The sequence below is a fragment of the Mastigoproctus giganteus genome, chromosome 4, assembly GCF_048544385.1.
Source record: "Mastigoproctus giganteus isolate SK-2022 chromosome 4, ASM4854438v1, whole genome shotgun sequence".
In the NCBI taxonomy this organism is placed as follows: Eukaryota; Metazoa; Arthropoda; class Arachnida; order Uropygi; family Thelyphonidae; genus Mastigoproctus; species Mastigoproctus giganteus.
In genome coordinates this window covers 222,727,056-222,740,989 of record NC_143578.1, presented here as the reverse complement: position 1 = coordinate 222,740,989, position 13,934 = coordinate 222,727,056, and the positions used below count along the sequence as shown (strand labels likewise).

Here is a 13,934-nt window from a genome sequence, read left to right as displayed (position 1 = left end):
ATGGGAGATGTCACTCAATTTTAACACAAGATTTTGATGTGATGGAATGTGATGCATTTCAGCCAAATTCATGCTGTTCAGAGAAAAAGGACAGTTCATGTCAGGATTTTGTTAATGTGCTGCTGCTTACTCATTGTTACTACCATGGATGACAAATCATTGGTGTGTGGCTGACATGGGAACAAAGGTCCAGTCCTCTCAATGGAAGGTTCATCTCAAGACCCAAAAAAAGCATGACCATCTCAATAAAACGTGAACATGTCTATTGCATTTTTTTTTGACTCAGAGGGTATTGTTCTTAATTGTTGTGCATAATCAAACATTGAGCCAGGAATACTACAAAACAGTTCTAAGGTGAGTGCACAATACTGTTTGGAAAAAATGACAGGAAAAGTAGGCTAGGGGATTGGCACTAAGATCAAAACAGTGCCCCCGCACACTTCGTACTTTCTATTCAAGAATTTCTTGTGAAGCAATCTGTCACTGTGCTATCCACAATATTTAGCTCCCAGTTATTTCTTTTTTTTTTTTGTTTCCTACTTAAAATCCCTTTGAAAGGTTAAACATTTGCAATTGCTGAGAAAATCATTGAGAATGCAACACAGGAACTATTGGCAATTCCAAAAGAATCCCGTCAAAAGTACAGAAGCACTGGAATTAGAGAATCCATCTGAATCAGTAAGCTTTATCACATTTCATAAATATTACTTCAGTTGCTGAGCATTTTGATCCCATCTTGTATATTATCACATTTTTCCGAAGTGGTTCATCAATGATGTATTAATTTTGATGTCAGTTTTTAGAAAGTGTCAAAATGATCTATAAGAATCTTTAAATATCATGGTTTAAATCAGTGCTATCATTGGAACTGCATCAAGAAATACAAAGATATAAATTATCTTTTATAAATTACTATATAAATTATTGACATTACTATATAAATTATTTTGACTCTGATTGTAGTCATAGCAAAAGTTATAGCAACTGTTTGCTATTTAAATATTTTTTTTGCAGAAATATTTTCGAATGAAATTCATATTTCATGGATTTTATATGCTGAAATACAATTTTTATAAGTTCTTAATATTACAAAATATAAAATTTCAGTATGAAACCAACCAGACCATACAGCATTTCATACAGTACAGCTCCAAGACACCACCAATCAACTGATTTGTCATAAGCTTGCTTCCTTAGAACTTCTGGTGCCAAATACTAAATATAAAAAGAACAACTTTAATATATACATATAACATAATAATAGTAAAATAAAATGTATGTTATCAGGATATAATTGACTGCATGGGTAGAAATGGTAAATGTTAGCATAGGTTATGGAATTAAATCTTTAAGCGCAAGTTATGAATTAGAATAAGCAATGAATTAGAATTAATAGTAGTATGGAGGATAGTCCTAATGCTATGTAAATAATTATTTACATTTAATATAATTTGACTTAAATGATTAAATGTAGGTAATAAATTCAGTAAAATTGTATATAACAGGAATAAAATGTACCTATGTACTACTGGCAGATATGAAGGAAGGGACAGAAAACTAAGGTACGGCAAAAAAAGAAAGAGGCAAAATTGGAAAAAATTTTTTATAAACATTTTATAATAATTTAATTTAATAATACTATTTTTATAACAACAATATTACTATATAATTTAGTTACAATATAATTTAGTCTTTTGTCGCCTTTTCTCACTATACCTTGTGATTCTGTCCCTTCCATCATATCTACCAACAATATACAATTACATTTGATTCCCCTTATATATAATTTTACATTAAATTTTACTAATTTATTACTGAGGTAGAACATGCATTGAAGAAAATGAAGAATCGGAAAGCCCCAGGGGAAGATGAAGTTACTGTAGAGTTGTTAAAATTGGGAGGAAGAGACATAACACAAAAACTGGCAAGGCTCTTCACAAAGTGCATTAGAAAAGGTGTGATGCCTAAGCAGTGGAATAATGCAATCATAGTTTTGCTGCATAAGAAAGGAGATAAATCAGAAATTGGAAATTATAGACCAATTAGCTTGTTATCCCATATCTACAAGTTGTTCACAAGGGTCATTACTAACAGATTAGAAAGAATACTTGATGAGAATCAACCGAAAGAGCAAGCTGGCTTTAGGACAGGATTCTCAACTATGGATCACCTTCACGTAATATCACAGCTAATGGAGAAAGCAAATGAATATAAAACACCATTATGCCTGGCATTTGTGGATTATGAAAAGGCATTTGATACAGCATAAGGCAATGTTCCGGGCACTGGAAAGACAAGGCATAGATACTCCATATATTATGATTTTGAAGAAAATATATGAGAGTGCTACATCCTTTATTAGACTAGACAAAGACAGTAGCAAATTTAAAATCGAGAAAGGAGTTTGACAGGGAGACACAATATCTCCAAAGCTGTTTACTGCTGCCCTTGAGGAAGCTTTCAGAAGATTAGACTGGTCGCAGAAAGGAGTCAATGTGAACGGAGAGTACCTAAACCATTTACGATTTGCAGATGACATTGCGGTCATAAGCCACGATCCCAAAGAATTAGAGGAAAATCTTAATCAGTTATGCAGAGTTAGTAAGGATTTTGGACTAAAGATGAATATGGCTAAAACAAAAGTAATGATGAACAAGTATGCCACGGAAAGGGAAATAATGATTGAAGGAGCAGTAATTGAAAAGGTGGAGTCATATACTTATCTGGGACAAGTTATTAGCTGTAATAGTGATAAATGGCTGGAAGTCAAGAGAAGAATAAATTTTGGATGGATAGCATTCAGGAAATATAGTCACATACTGAAGAGCAATATCCCAGTTTGTCTGAAACGTAAAATAATGAATCAATGTATACTCCCCACCATGACTTATGGAAGTGAAACTTGGGCACTCACCAAAAGAATGGAAGAGAAGCTAAGAACTACACAGCGAAGAATGGAACGAATTATATTGGGAATCAGACTGTTAGATAAGAAGAGAAACACATGGATTAGGCAGCAAACTCAAGTAAAGGACATTCTTATCAAAACTAAAGAACTAAAATGGTCTTGGGCAGGACACATAGCTCGAAGACATGATGACAGATGGACTAAGAAAATAACAGAATGGTACCCAAGAGGAGCTAGAAGAAAACCTGGAAGACAAAGGCGGAGATGGATAGATGAAATTCATGAGTTTTTGAGTAGTAAATGGATGGCCAGTGCTCAAAACAGAAGGAACTGGAAAGTTGCTGGAGAGGCCTTCATCCTGCAGTGGATTGAAAATGGCTGATGATGATGATGATGATGAATTTATTACTTACACCAGGTCGACATACAAATTATCTGAAATTAAAATAATTATTACAATTGTTCATATAATGTCAGGACTACCCTCCACAGTACTGTCACTTCTAATTTATAGCATGCACTGGCAAGTTATTAGTTCCTATACATTCATTTGGATGTTTTTTTTTTTTTTTTTAAATGGTATGGAAGTTTGAAATGCTATGTTATCCCTGGATTATGATGGCTATAATCACTTGAAGATGTTGGCAATGATAATCTCATCTTCACTTATATTCGTAATGATGTATATACTACTGCATTCGTCCCTAACTTGTTTTTACATCAAAATCTATAATTTCAAAACTCTTAACCCCCCCCCCCTCCATCCCATTTATGAAAACATCAATATTGGAATTTACAATTTTTCTTTGTGCTTTGTAAAATACTCAAATATTTAAAATTTTAAAAGTACTGAATTTTCATTTTAAGTGTATATATCATGTTTAGTTTTTATTTTCTTTTGACTTTTACTACTATTCTTCTCTTATTTTTTCTTAATTTTCTTTATTGCTCAGTGACTTTTACAAAGTTTAGGGGTTTGTAGACATCAAATTAACTAAACTTAAATAAACTTTAATTTCATGATTCAGGTTCTTTGAGATTAGCATTAGTGTTAACAGAGGCATATGATGCAGAAAAGCAAGCTTACGCAGCATCAGCCAAAAAAAAAAAAACCTCCCATTTCACCCCTCCATTCGTTCCAAATGCCTGTCCAGCTCAGCCTTAAATTTATTTAGGCTATTAACTTCCACAACAAAAGATGGAAGTCTGTCTCACCAATCAACTACCTGCTGGCAAAAGACAAATTTCAGCACATCTATTCTACAACTGTCTTTCCTCAATTTGAATCTGTGCACCCTCAGGTTCTTAATCTGAACAAGAGGAAGAATCCCGTCAGCATTCAGCTTGCTCAAGCCATTCAAGGCCTTATACACCTCAATCAGATCATCTCGCAGGTGCCTACTCTCCAGGCACAGCAATTTGCAGAACTTAAGCCTTTCTTGATATGAGCACCCCCCCCCTTTGTTCTCCTCACCAATCCTGTTGTCCTTCTTTGTACTCATTCAAGAAACTCTACATTCTACCTAAAATGAGGCCTCCAGACCTGTACACAGTACTCTAGGTATGGCCTGACCATTGCCTTGTAAAACAGGACAATCACCTTTCTGTCCCTGCAAGCAAAATTCCTATATATCACTGACAAGACTCAATGACCTGCCCTGGTAGCAAACTTCATATTTGACTGCACAACTATCCCCAGGTTTTTTTCACTTTCCTGAGTGTAGTACCACACAGTTGGTACGGTTATTGCTACCCATATGCAGTACTTTGAATTTGTCAATGTTAAACTTCAGTTGCCACTTTTCAGCCTATTTGTCTAACTTATCCAGATCCAGTTAGAGCAGCATACTGTCTTTACTGTCATTAGCAACCCTTCCAACCTTTGTATCATCTGCAAACTTGGACATTAAACCTGATATACCTTCATCAATATCATTGATAAATATACAAAACAACATTGAGCCCAACACCGAACCCTGGGGGAACTCCAATAATAACATTTGTCCACGAAGAGCGGTGTCCACTAATTACCACTCTCTGTCGTCTCCCACTCAACCATCCCTTTATCCATTGTAGCAACTTACCCTTAATGCCATACCTTTCCAATTTGAACAGCAGTCTTCCGTGTGCAACTGTATCAAAAGCTTTCCTAAAATCCAAGTATATGATAACAAAATTATTTTTGGCATTCAGTTCCTTTGTAACCACATCATAGTATCCAATCAAATTAATCAGGCAAGATTTGCATTTAACAAACCCATGCTGTGTCTTAACTATTACTACAGTCTTGTCTAGATGATCCTAAATTGCTTCTTTAACCAGTGATTCCACTATTTTTCCCGGAACGCAAGTTAAACTAACAGGTATATAGTTAGTTGTGTCACCTTTTGAATTCCCTTTGTGAATTGGTGATACATCTGCATACTTCCAGTCCATGGGGACCTCTCATAATTATGGCTAAGGGTTTGGCTTACTTCCTTTGCTGCCTCTTTTAATATAACTGGATAGATTCCATCCACCCCAGGTGCCTTATGTTTAACATCAACAATTTCCCCTCCACTTTGCTCTCAGTCATAAACAAATCAGATTACGTTGGCATTCGAGGTGAGCGGACGCGCATAGACAGGGCTCCTCAGATAAGTGGTTTACTTTTGGATAGTGCTTTTAAATATTTGATTTATTTAGATATTGTTGGATTATTTTGTTATAGGTTTTCCTGTAACTGTTTGATTTTAATAATATTATAGATATAATTTTTTAAAGTTACTTTCATTGATATTTATTTAATTTTATAATGGTAGTTACGAGATCTGCTTTAAACGCGTCACAGGGTATCGTGACTCACACGGAAATAGCAGATGGTGATTTACGGGTGAGTCATGATTTAATCTGTTGTGGAACCTGTGAAATGTTTTCCAAGGTCGACCTGGTGACTAATCCTACCTCACCTGGGGATTCTTTCCTTTGTGATCGATGTAAGGCGTGCACCGATCTTAAATTACAATTTGGTGCACTGATGGAACAATTTGAGTCCCTGAAAAAACCAGTGCTTGCCCTCGAAAATAATGCATCTGGGAGCTCGTCAGGGACTCAAAACTCCAGCAATCTACCAAGTGATGCACACCCGATTCGAGCCTCAAAACAGAAAAACCAAGTGCAAACTACTCTGGTTAAAAAGGACATTGTTTTATTAGGAGACTCCATTGTCAAGGAAACGGAGAATATTTCTTGTAATAAGGATAGGTGGAGCAGAACCAGGGTATGTCTGCCGGGAGCAACTATTGATGATGTCACCAACAGATTGTCAGATTTTAAAGGGGGTAAAGAAAATATTATTATTCATGTGGGGACAAATGATATTAAACGTACACGATCTGACGATTTGTTGGAAAAATACAGGACCATGCTGAGGAAATGTCGCGAGCTAGGCCATAATGTCTATGTGTCTGCAATTCTGCCCAGACACGATAAACGTACACGATCTGACGATTTGTTGGAAAAATACAGGACCATGCTGAGGAAATGTCGCGAGCTAGGCCATAATGTCTATGTGTCTGCAATTCTGCCCAGACACGATAAGAGGGATTATATGTTAAGAGCCTTGTGGATTAACTCAAGACTTGAAGGAATCTGCAAGGCTTTAGGGGGTAAATTTCTATCAGCATGGCCCACACTTGTAGGTAGAAGGAATTTGTTTTGTAGAGACAGGATACACTTAAACAAAGGTGGTGCAAAAGTTTTTGCCAGTATTATTGAGGATACCTTAAAGGTTCAGGGAAACTGCTAGTTGGGGGGGGGGATGTGGGTAATACTGACACGCGTTTATCTGATAATATTGGTCAATGTAACTCTTGCACATACCTTAAGAGTTTTTATCTGTTACCCCAACTGGACGTATTATCTAGATGTTCTGGGGGCAAAGACATTTCACGTGAGCGGGTAGCTAATATCAGGGAAGAGAGCCTAAAAAACTTCAAGGGTTGTGTTAGGGTTGTTAAATATACAAGAACAGTAAATCTTAATTGTTTATACAGTAACGTTAGAAGTGTCGTCAATAAAATGAGCGAATTCGAACTGCTGGTTAAAACAAGTAACGCGGACATAATAGGGCTTACAGAGACTTGGTGCCACCCGGAAATTGGGGATGATGAGTTTCAGTACGGCTTGTATAATGTATTTAGGAAGGATAGGTTAGATAGAAGGGGGTGGTGGGGTAATGCTTCTTATCAGAAGCAGCCTGACTGCGACGATAGCTTTCCCGGATTCAGACATTTCACATGCTAGTATAGAGTCTGTATGGTGTGAGATAGTTGGAAACAAAGGTATAATGCGAGTAGGAGTAATCTACAGACCAGGTGATTGTGAAGATTATGACAAAAGCCTCTACATGCAAATGGAATGGGCAAGTAAGCGCCAATGCCTTATTATGGGTGATTTCAATTTGCCTCTAATTGATTGGAGTAAATGGGAAGGAAACTCGACATGGGGAACAAAATTTTTAAATCAACTAGATGACTGTTATTTGTATCAACATGTCAGGGAAAGTACTAGAGAAAAGAATATCCTAGACCTCATCATCACACATGAATCAGATGACATAACAGGGCTGACAGTAGAGGAACCAGTAGCAGAAAGTGATCACGGAGTTCTACGGTGGATGATGACGAGAGAGGTAGCCGAAGTAAAAGGCAAAGGAATGGGTTTTAATTTCAGAAAAGGAAATTACGATGCCTTAAGGTACTACATGGCCTTTATTAACTGGGTAGATATCGCGCAGAGAATGAATACAATTGAACTGTGGTACGCTTTTAAAACATTAATCACAGATGCCTTGAATGCGTATATACCATTAAAAAAAATACTCCACGAGAAGGGTTCCAAGTTGGATGAATATTGAAGTTGCCGCATTACTTGAGCAGAAAAAGGTGGCATGGAAAGGTTACAGAACAATAAAAAGTACTGAAGCCTATAACAGCTACAAGGTGATGTGCAATAGAGCCACAGAAAAGGTTTGACAGGCAAAGGCAGTTTATGAGGAATCACTAGCAAACAGAGCAAAGAGGGGGGGGTAAAGAATTCTTCACATATATAAATGCCAAGAAGAGCAGGACAAACCAGATCAGAGCTTTACGTAAGGGAAAAGGGATAGTAATAAATACATCAGCTGCCATTGCAGATGAAGTCAACAGTTATTTTGCATCGATATTTACAAATGAAAAGCCTTTTGTGGCAATGGGAAATTGTGAGAGCGAAGTTAAAAAATATGTAATTAATGATATTGAAATTTCGCAAGATTATTTAATGAAAAAACTTTCGAGCCTAGAGACCAGTAAGGCTCCTCGAGTTGATGGAATATACCCTATAATCTTAAGAGAGGCGGCAAGCGAGTGCATTGAACCATTGAGGCTAATTATGAGAGCATCACTAGACTCTGATTAATGGGGAGATTCCCTTGGATTGGAAAAGTGCCAATGTATCTCCCATACATAAGGGTGGCTCTAAAAGTGAAGTTGGAAATTATCGACCTGTCATTCTGACTTCAGTAGTAGGGAAAAATCATGGAGGCAATGATCAAAGGTGGAATTCAGGATCATCTGGATCGAATTGAAATTCTCAAGGATACTCAGCATGGTTTTGTAAAGGGAAAATCATGTTTAACAAATCTGGTTCGCTATTTCGAAAGGGTCACTCACGAGCTGGATTTAGGGAATAATTTCGACATTGTTTATTTAGATTTCAGCAAAGCTTTTGACTCAGTCCCACATGAGCGGTTGCTTTATAAGCTGGAACAGGTTGGAATCACTGAGAAAATCCTTAGATGGATAAAAGGATGGCTTCAGGGCAGGAGGCAGAGGGTTGTGATAAATGGCTATTCCTCAGATTGGGTTGATGTAAGAAGTGGGGTTCCCCAAGGATCAGTATTATATATTAATTTTCATAAACGACATTGATGAAGGGATAGAGGGTGTGATGTCTAAATTTGCAGATGATGTTAAAATTGGTAGAGTAGTTAATGATCACTGTCAAGCTGAGCTTCTTCAGAGAGACCTAGACAGACTTCAGGAATGGTCAGAAAAATGGCAGCTGTGCTTTAATCCAACAAAGTGTAAGGTATTACACCTGGGAAACAGTAATCCCAAAAAAACTTATTCACTTGGTGGAGTTCAACTAAACCCAGTACTGGAGGAAAGGGACTTGGGTGTTACGATACAGTCAGACATGAAATTCTCTGAGCATTGTAAACAGGTTGCAAGGAAGGCCCATGGTGTCCTATCGATGATCTATCGAACTTTTGCAAGTAGAGATAGGGACGTGATAATCCCATTATATAAGGCTTATGTTAGACCACACTTGGAATACTCTGTTCAAGTATGGAGACCGCACCTAAAGAAAGACATCGAGCTTCTTGAAAGGGTGCAAAGAAGGGTAACTCACCTGGTGAGATCGGCAAAAGGGCGTCCTTATGAAGAAAGACTTCGAATATGTGGGTTGCAGAGTTTGGAAACTAGACACATTAGAGGAGATTTGATTGAGGTGTTTAAGGCTCTGAGAGGCATCAGTAGAATGAATGAGGGCAAAATTTTCAAGATTATAAATGATGCTAGAACTAGGGACATAAATTCAAGTTACGGGGGGGGGGGGAATGTTTAGATTGGACTGCAGGAAGTTTTATTTTAGCCAGCGAGTTATAAATTACTGGAATAAGTTGCCTTCACAGGTGGTAGAGGCCGACAGTTTGGGGAAATTCAAAAGTCATCTGGATAGTACTTACGGATAAGGGAAGCGCATAGGATGATAGGTTTAATTTCCTTTTTATTTATTTATTATTTTTTTTTTATTAATTATTATTATTTATTGTTTTTATCATTGTTTTGTTAGGATTTTTTTTTTTTTTTTGGCTGGTGCAGCATAAGCCATAGGCTTTCTTGCACCATGCGGCCGTTACTAATACTAAATCACTCAGCTCCCTGTTCCCTCATTGAATAACTTCTCATGTATGAATGTAGATGTAAAATACTCATTCAGTTTATCAGCTACCGTAGCATGATCAATCAATAGTCAACCCATCTATGTTAAGTGGTCCAATCTGATTCATCCCTTTCCTTCTAGAGTTTACACAAATAAAGAACTCTTTCTGTTTTTCCTTGCATCCTTTGCCAAGGATTTCTTGTAATCTGCCTTTGCCTGCTTAACCTCCTTTGTGACTTGATTACAGATTGGTTTATATCTGCCATAGGCTTCTGTGTCACCTGATATTTTAAATGCATCCGATACATTTTTCATCTTCAAAAAGGCCTCTGAGGTTGGGATAGTAATACATATCCAAATTTCAAAACAAATACACCAACCGTTTAACTATACTGGTTTAATGCTGAAAACTATAAAATGTACCAAACGATACTACACTGTAAAATAATATATGCAAAAAACTGATTTACAAAATAAAATATATATTAAAATATTTAAAATACAATAAAATTAAAAGCGATAAAACATTGACTGAAGCTTTCGGGGGCTTCCGCCTCCTTTCTCATCAACAATGATGTTTAAGCAACACATCCTTAAGTAACAGGCTCACAGCACACGTGGCTGACCAGGCATATGCTCAATGTTTCTTCCATGTGATCCAGAACCAGAAGCGGCTCGGGAGCGTGGAAATATAAAACGCTCGTCTTTTGCCAGGACCATGGCTTCCAGCAGGGGGTGAAATCGAACACCCCTGTCCCTATTCATAGTATTATTCTCAGACGAGCCTATCCACAAACTCTCCAGCCACTTACGGTCCCAGAACCTATGCGCCCGGTCAAGGATGACAGCATTCACAGGGGAGACCTGATGATGTTTCTCCCAATAATGCTCAGCAATGGCGGACTTATTGAACTCTTCTGTCTGTATAGGGGAGCACATGCGAGCTATACAGACCGTAGAGTTCAATAAGGGGGCACAGATTCAGATCTGAGCAAGAGGAAGAATCCCATCAGCATTCAGCTTGGTCAGCCTATTCAAGGCCTTATACACCTCAATCAGATCACCTTGCAGGTGTCTACTACCCAGTCGCTGCAATTTGCAGAACTTAAGCCTTTCTTGGTAAGAGCACCCCTTTGTTCCCCTCACCAATCTTGTTGCCCTTCTTTATACTCATTCTAGCAACTCTACAGTTGTAGAACAGATGTGCGGAAATTTGCCTTTTGCCAGCAGGTAGTTGATTGGTGGAACAGACTTCCATCTTTTGTTGTGGAAGTTGATAGCCTAAATAAATTTAAGGCTGAGCTGGACAGGCATCTGGAATGAATGGAAGGGTGAAATGGGAGGGTTTTTTGGCCGATGCTGTATAAGTTTGCTTTCTTGCATCGTATGCCTGTACTAATGCTAATTCAGTCAGACATGAAACTTTCCAGGTAAACATTCAGCCAGGAAGGCACATAGTGTCCTGTTTATGATATACAGGACCTTTGCAAGTAAGGAAAAAAAAGGTTGTTGTTATTCCTTTGTAAAAAACAATGGTGAGAGAGCATGTGGACCAGTGTTCAGGTCTGGAGGCCACACTTACAAAAAGACAGAATTTCTTGAAAGGATTCACAGAAGACAATAAAATTGGTAAAGGATGCTAATCATTTTCGATATGAACAATGGCTTAAAAAGTGCAGACTGCAAAGCTTGGCAACTAGACATTTTAGGAGGACATGATAGAGGTATATAAGCCCTGAAGGGAATCAGTAAAATGAACAAGCAGGTACATTTGACTGGACAGCAGGAGAGAAAAGAACCAGTGGGCACAAATACAAAATTCTGGGGAATAAGAAGGTTGGATTCCACGAAGTTTACTTTTGGGCAGCATGCTGTAGATCACTGGAATGCATTGACTGCTGAGTTGATCAATGTTGATAGTTTGGTAAAATTCAAAGCTATTATATAGGTAGTATTGAATAACAGATTTTTCACAGCCTTCTTGATTTTTTTTTAATTTATCACATATCTTAAAATTGTTGAAGGGGCTGGTAATTGCTTTTTTAGCAAAAAATCATCATCAGCTCTCCTTATTTCTGTGAAATGAGGAGGTATGATGAAGAGAAGTTTCTTATCTTTGTTTTATTTTCTTGTTGTGAACATTAATATTTATCTTGGATTCATATGGTTCTTGGATGGGTATGGTTCTTTTTGTTAATACAGGCTGCAGTTATTGTTCCTAGTAGGAATTTGTGCTTCCCATGGTAAACATTGATACCAATTAGCAATTTATTTAGTTGTTAATTTAATTTTAAATTGTTAAATTTATAGTAAATTATCTTGGAGTGCACACTAAAATAGCATTTTTACAAACAATCTAACTGGTGGTACATCATTTTTTACATATAGTACAACAATAATTTTTATAATTTCCATTTTTAAAATGATAAATTATGTATTATCATATGCTTCATTAATTTAATATATGTCTTATCTCATGATTTAGGGACTTGTTTTATTACCAAAACAATTGAATAGGAATTTTTTTTTTTTTTTTTACCTGGGAAACCTAAGATTGGTCTTAATATTAATTTATGCATCTGTTTAATTCTTAATTTTGCTAGGGTTAGGTGATGTAGTATCTGCAACATAGAGGTGAAGTGTGAGAGCTGTGCTATATGCTCTTGAAAGTTAATAATATGGGAAATCATACTGCAGAGAGAAAGAGGAAGCATTTAAAGAGAGATCAATCAAAAGGAATGGAACCGCCCTATCACTTGAGTATTGAATAAATGCAGCAACAATACAGATTAATTTACAGAGAAGCGTTCCAATAACATTCCATTGCTATTTACCTCTGGTGTACCGCAAAATGTTGTGGTGGTTCCTTTTTCCTGAAGACCTTCTTTGCACAGTCCAAAATCAGTCAGAACCACATGTCCCTAATACAGAGAGGAAAAAAATAGTAAAAAAATTGAATGAGTAATTATACTTAAATCTAAACCAATTTTTTTCCTAAATTATACACTTATTTTCATTCCCAACAATATGAAGATGTTTGTACACGGCTTTAAATATTCTCAATAATTACATTGAAAATAGCAAATGTTCTGTATTATTTTAATACAGAACATCTCATGAATAAATTGATCTATTACACTTTCAAAGAACTAGAGATGGAGTGCAAGTGCTATGTTATGAATGAATATGTTTAATCCCATCATCATTAATGGTCATCTAGACCTGACTTGGTTAGTAATAATTTTTTTTTTTTTTTTTTTTTTTATCAGAAAACCACAGCCAACCTGGCCATTTCATGGTTCCTATTTAACCTCCACTTAACCAAGGTATTAAATAAATAGATAAAAAAAAAATATGTGTTTCTGAATTCAACATTCTCAATTATTTTTATTCTCCTAATATATACGAAGGGCTACCAATGAAATTTCCAAAGTCCACAAGCAAAATGTCATTTTCTCTCCTCAGCAATTTTCTTGATATCAGTCATACACAAAGTGGTGTCACTAAATGTTAGTTGAGCATTTTGGGATTTTGTTTTAGCATATGTGATTATTTTGATTAGAGTGCACCAGTTTGCATTTTTTATTCTGTATTATGTATGACTGAAATGTTGTGCAAGTTAAATTAAAAAGATGAAATAAGTCACAGGGTTCTCTCCACCTTGAGATCAGCTAACTATATCTTTTTGTATTGCAATAATTAAAGACAAACACCAGCCAAGGAATAAAAAATTTTTACTATAAAAATAATAAAATAATGTGATACACTATCGGAAGACTAAAATATTACAATAAATTACGATAAAATAAACTAAGATAAAATATTAAAAATATACAGAAGCAATAAAATTATCTAAAATAAACTGGATTAAAAGCGATAAAACCTGAAGCTTTCGGAGACTGCTGTCTCCTTCTTCAACAGTATACTATTACTGCAATGATACATCCTTAAGTAGCAGAACCATGGTCGGCATTTCCCACGCGCGCATCAGAAACTGAAGTGGCTAGGGAGTGTGTCAAACAGAACCGGTCATCCCATCTGAGGACAACAGCCTCAA

At 36.5% G+C, this 13,934-nt stretch overlaps 1 protein-coding gene across 2 annotated transcripts in view; it reads right to left on the bottom strand.

Moving 5' to 3' along the window:
• The window catches only part of LOC150087431 (serine/threonine-protein kinase Sgk2-like), a 268,124-nt gene that overhangs the window by 84,765 nt on the left and 169,425 nt on the right, over positions 1-13,934 (bottom strand). For both annotated transcript variants that reach the window (XM_090372067.1, XM_090372068.1), the window contains exons 11-12: positions 12,712-12,798; positions 1,120-1,215 (exon numbers count right to left, since the gene is read on the bottom strand). In XM_090372067.1, the coding sequence (XP_090228193.1) occupies positions 1,120-1,215; positions 12,712-12,798 (183 nt within the window). The remainder of the gene's footprint in view (positions 1-1,119; positions 1,216-12,711; positions 12,799-13,934) is intronic.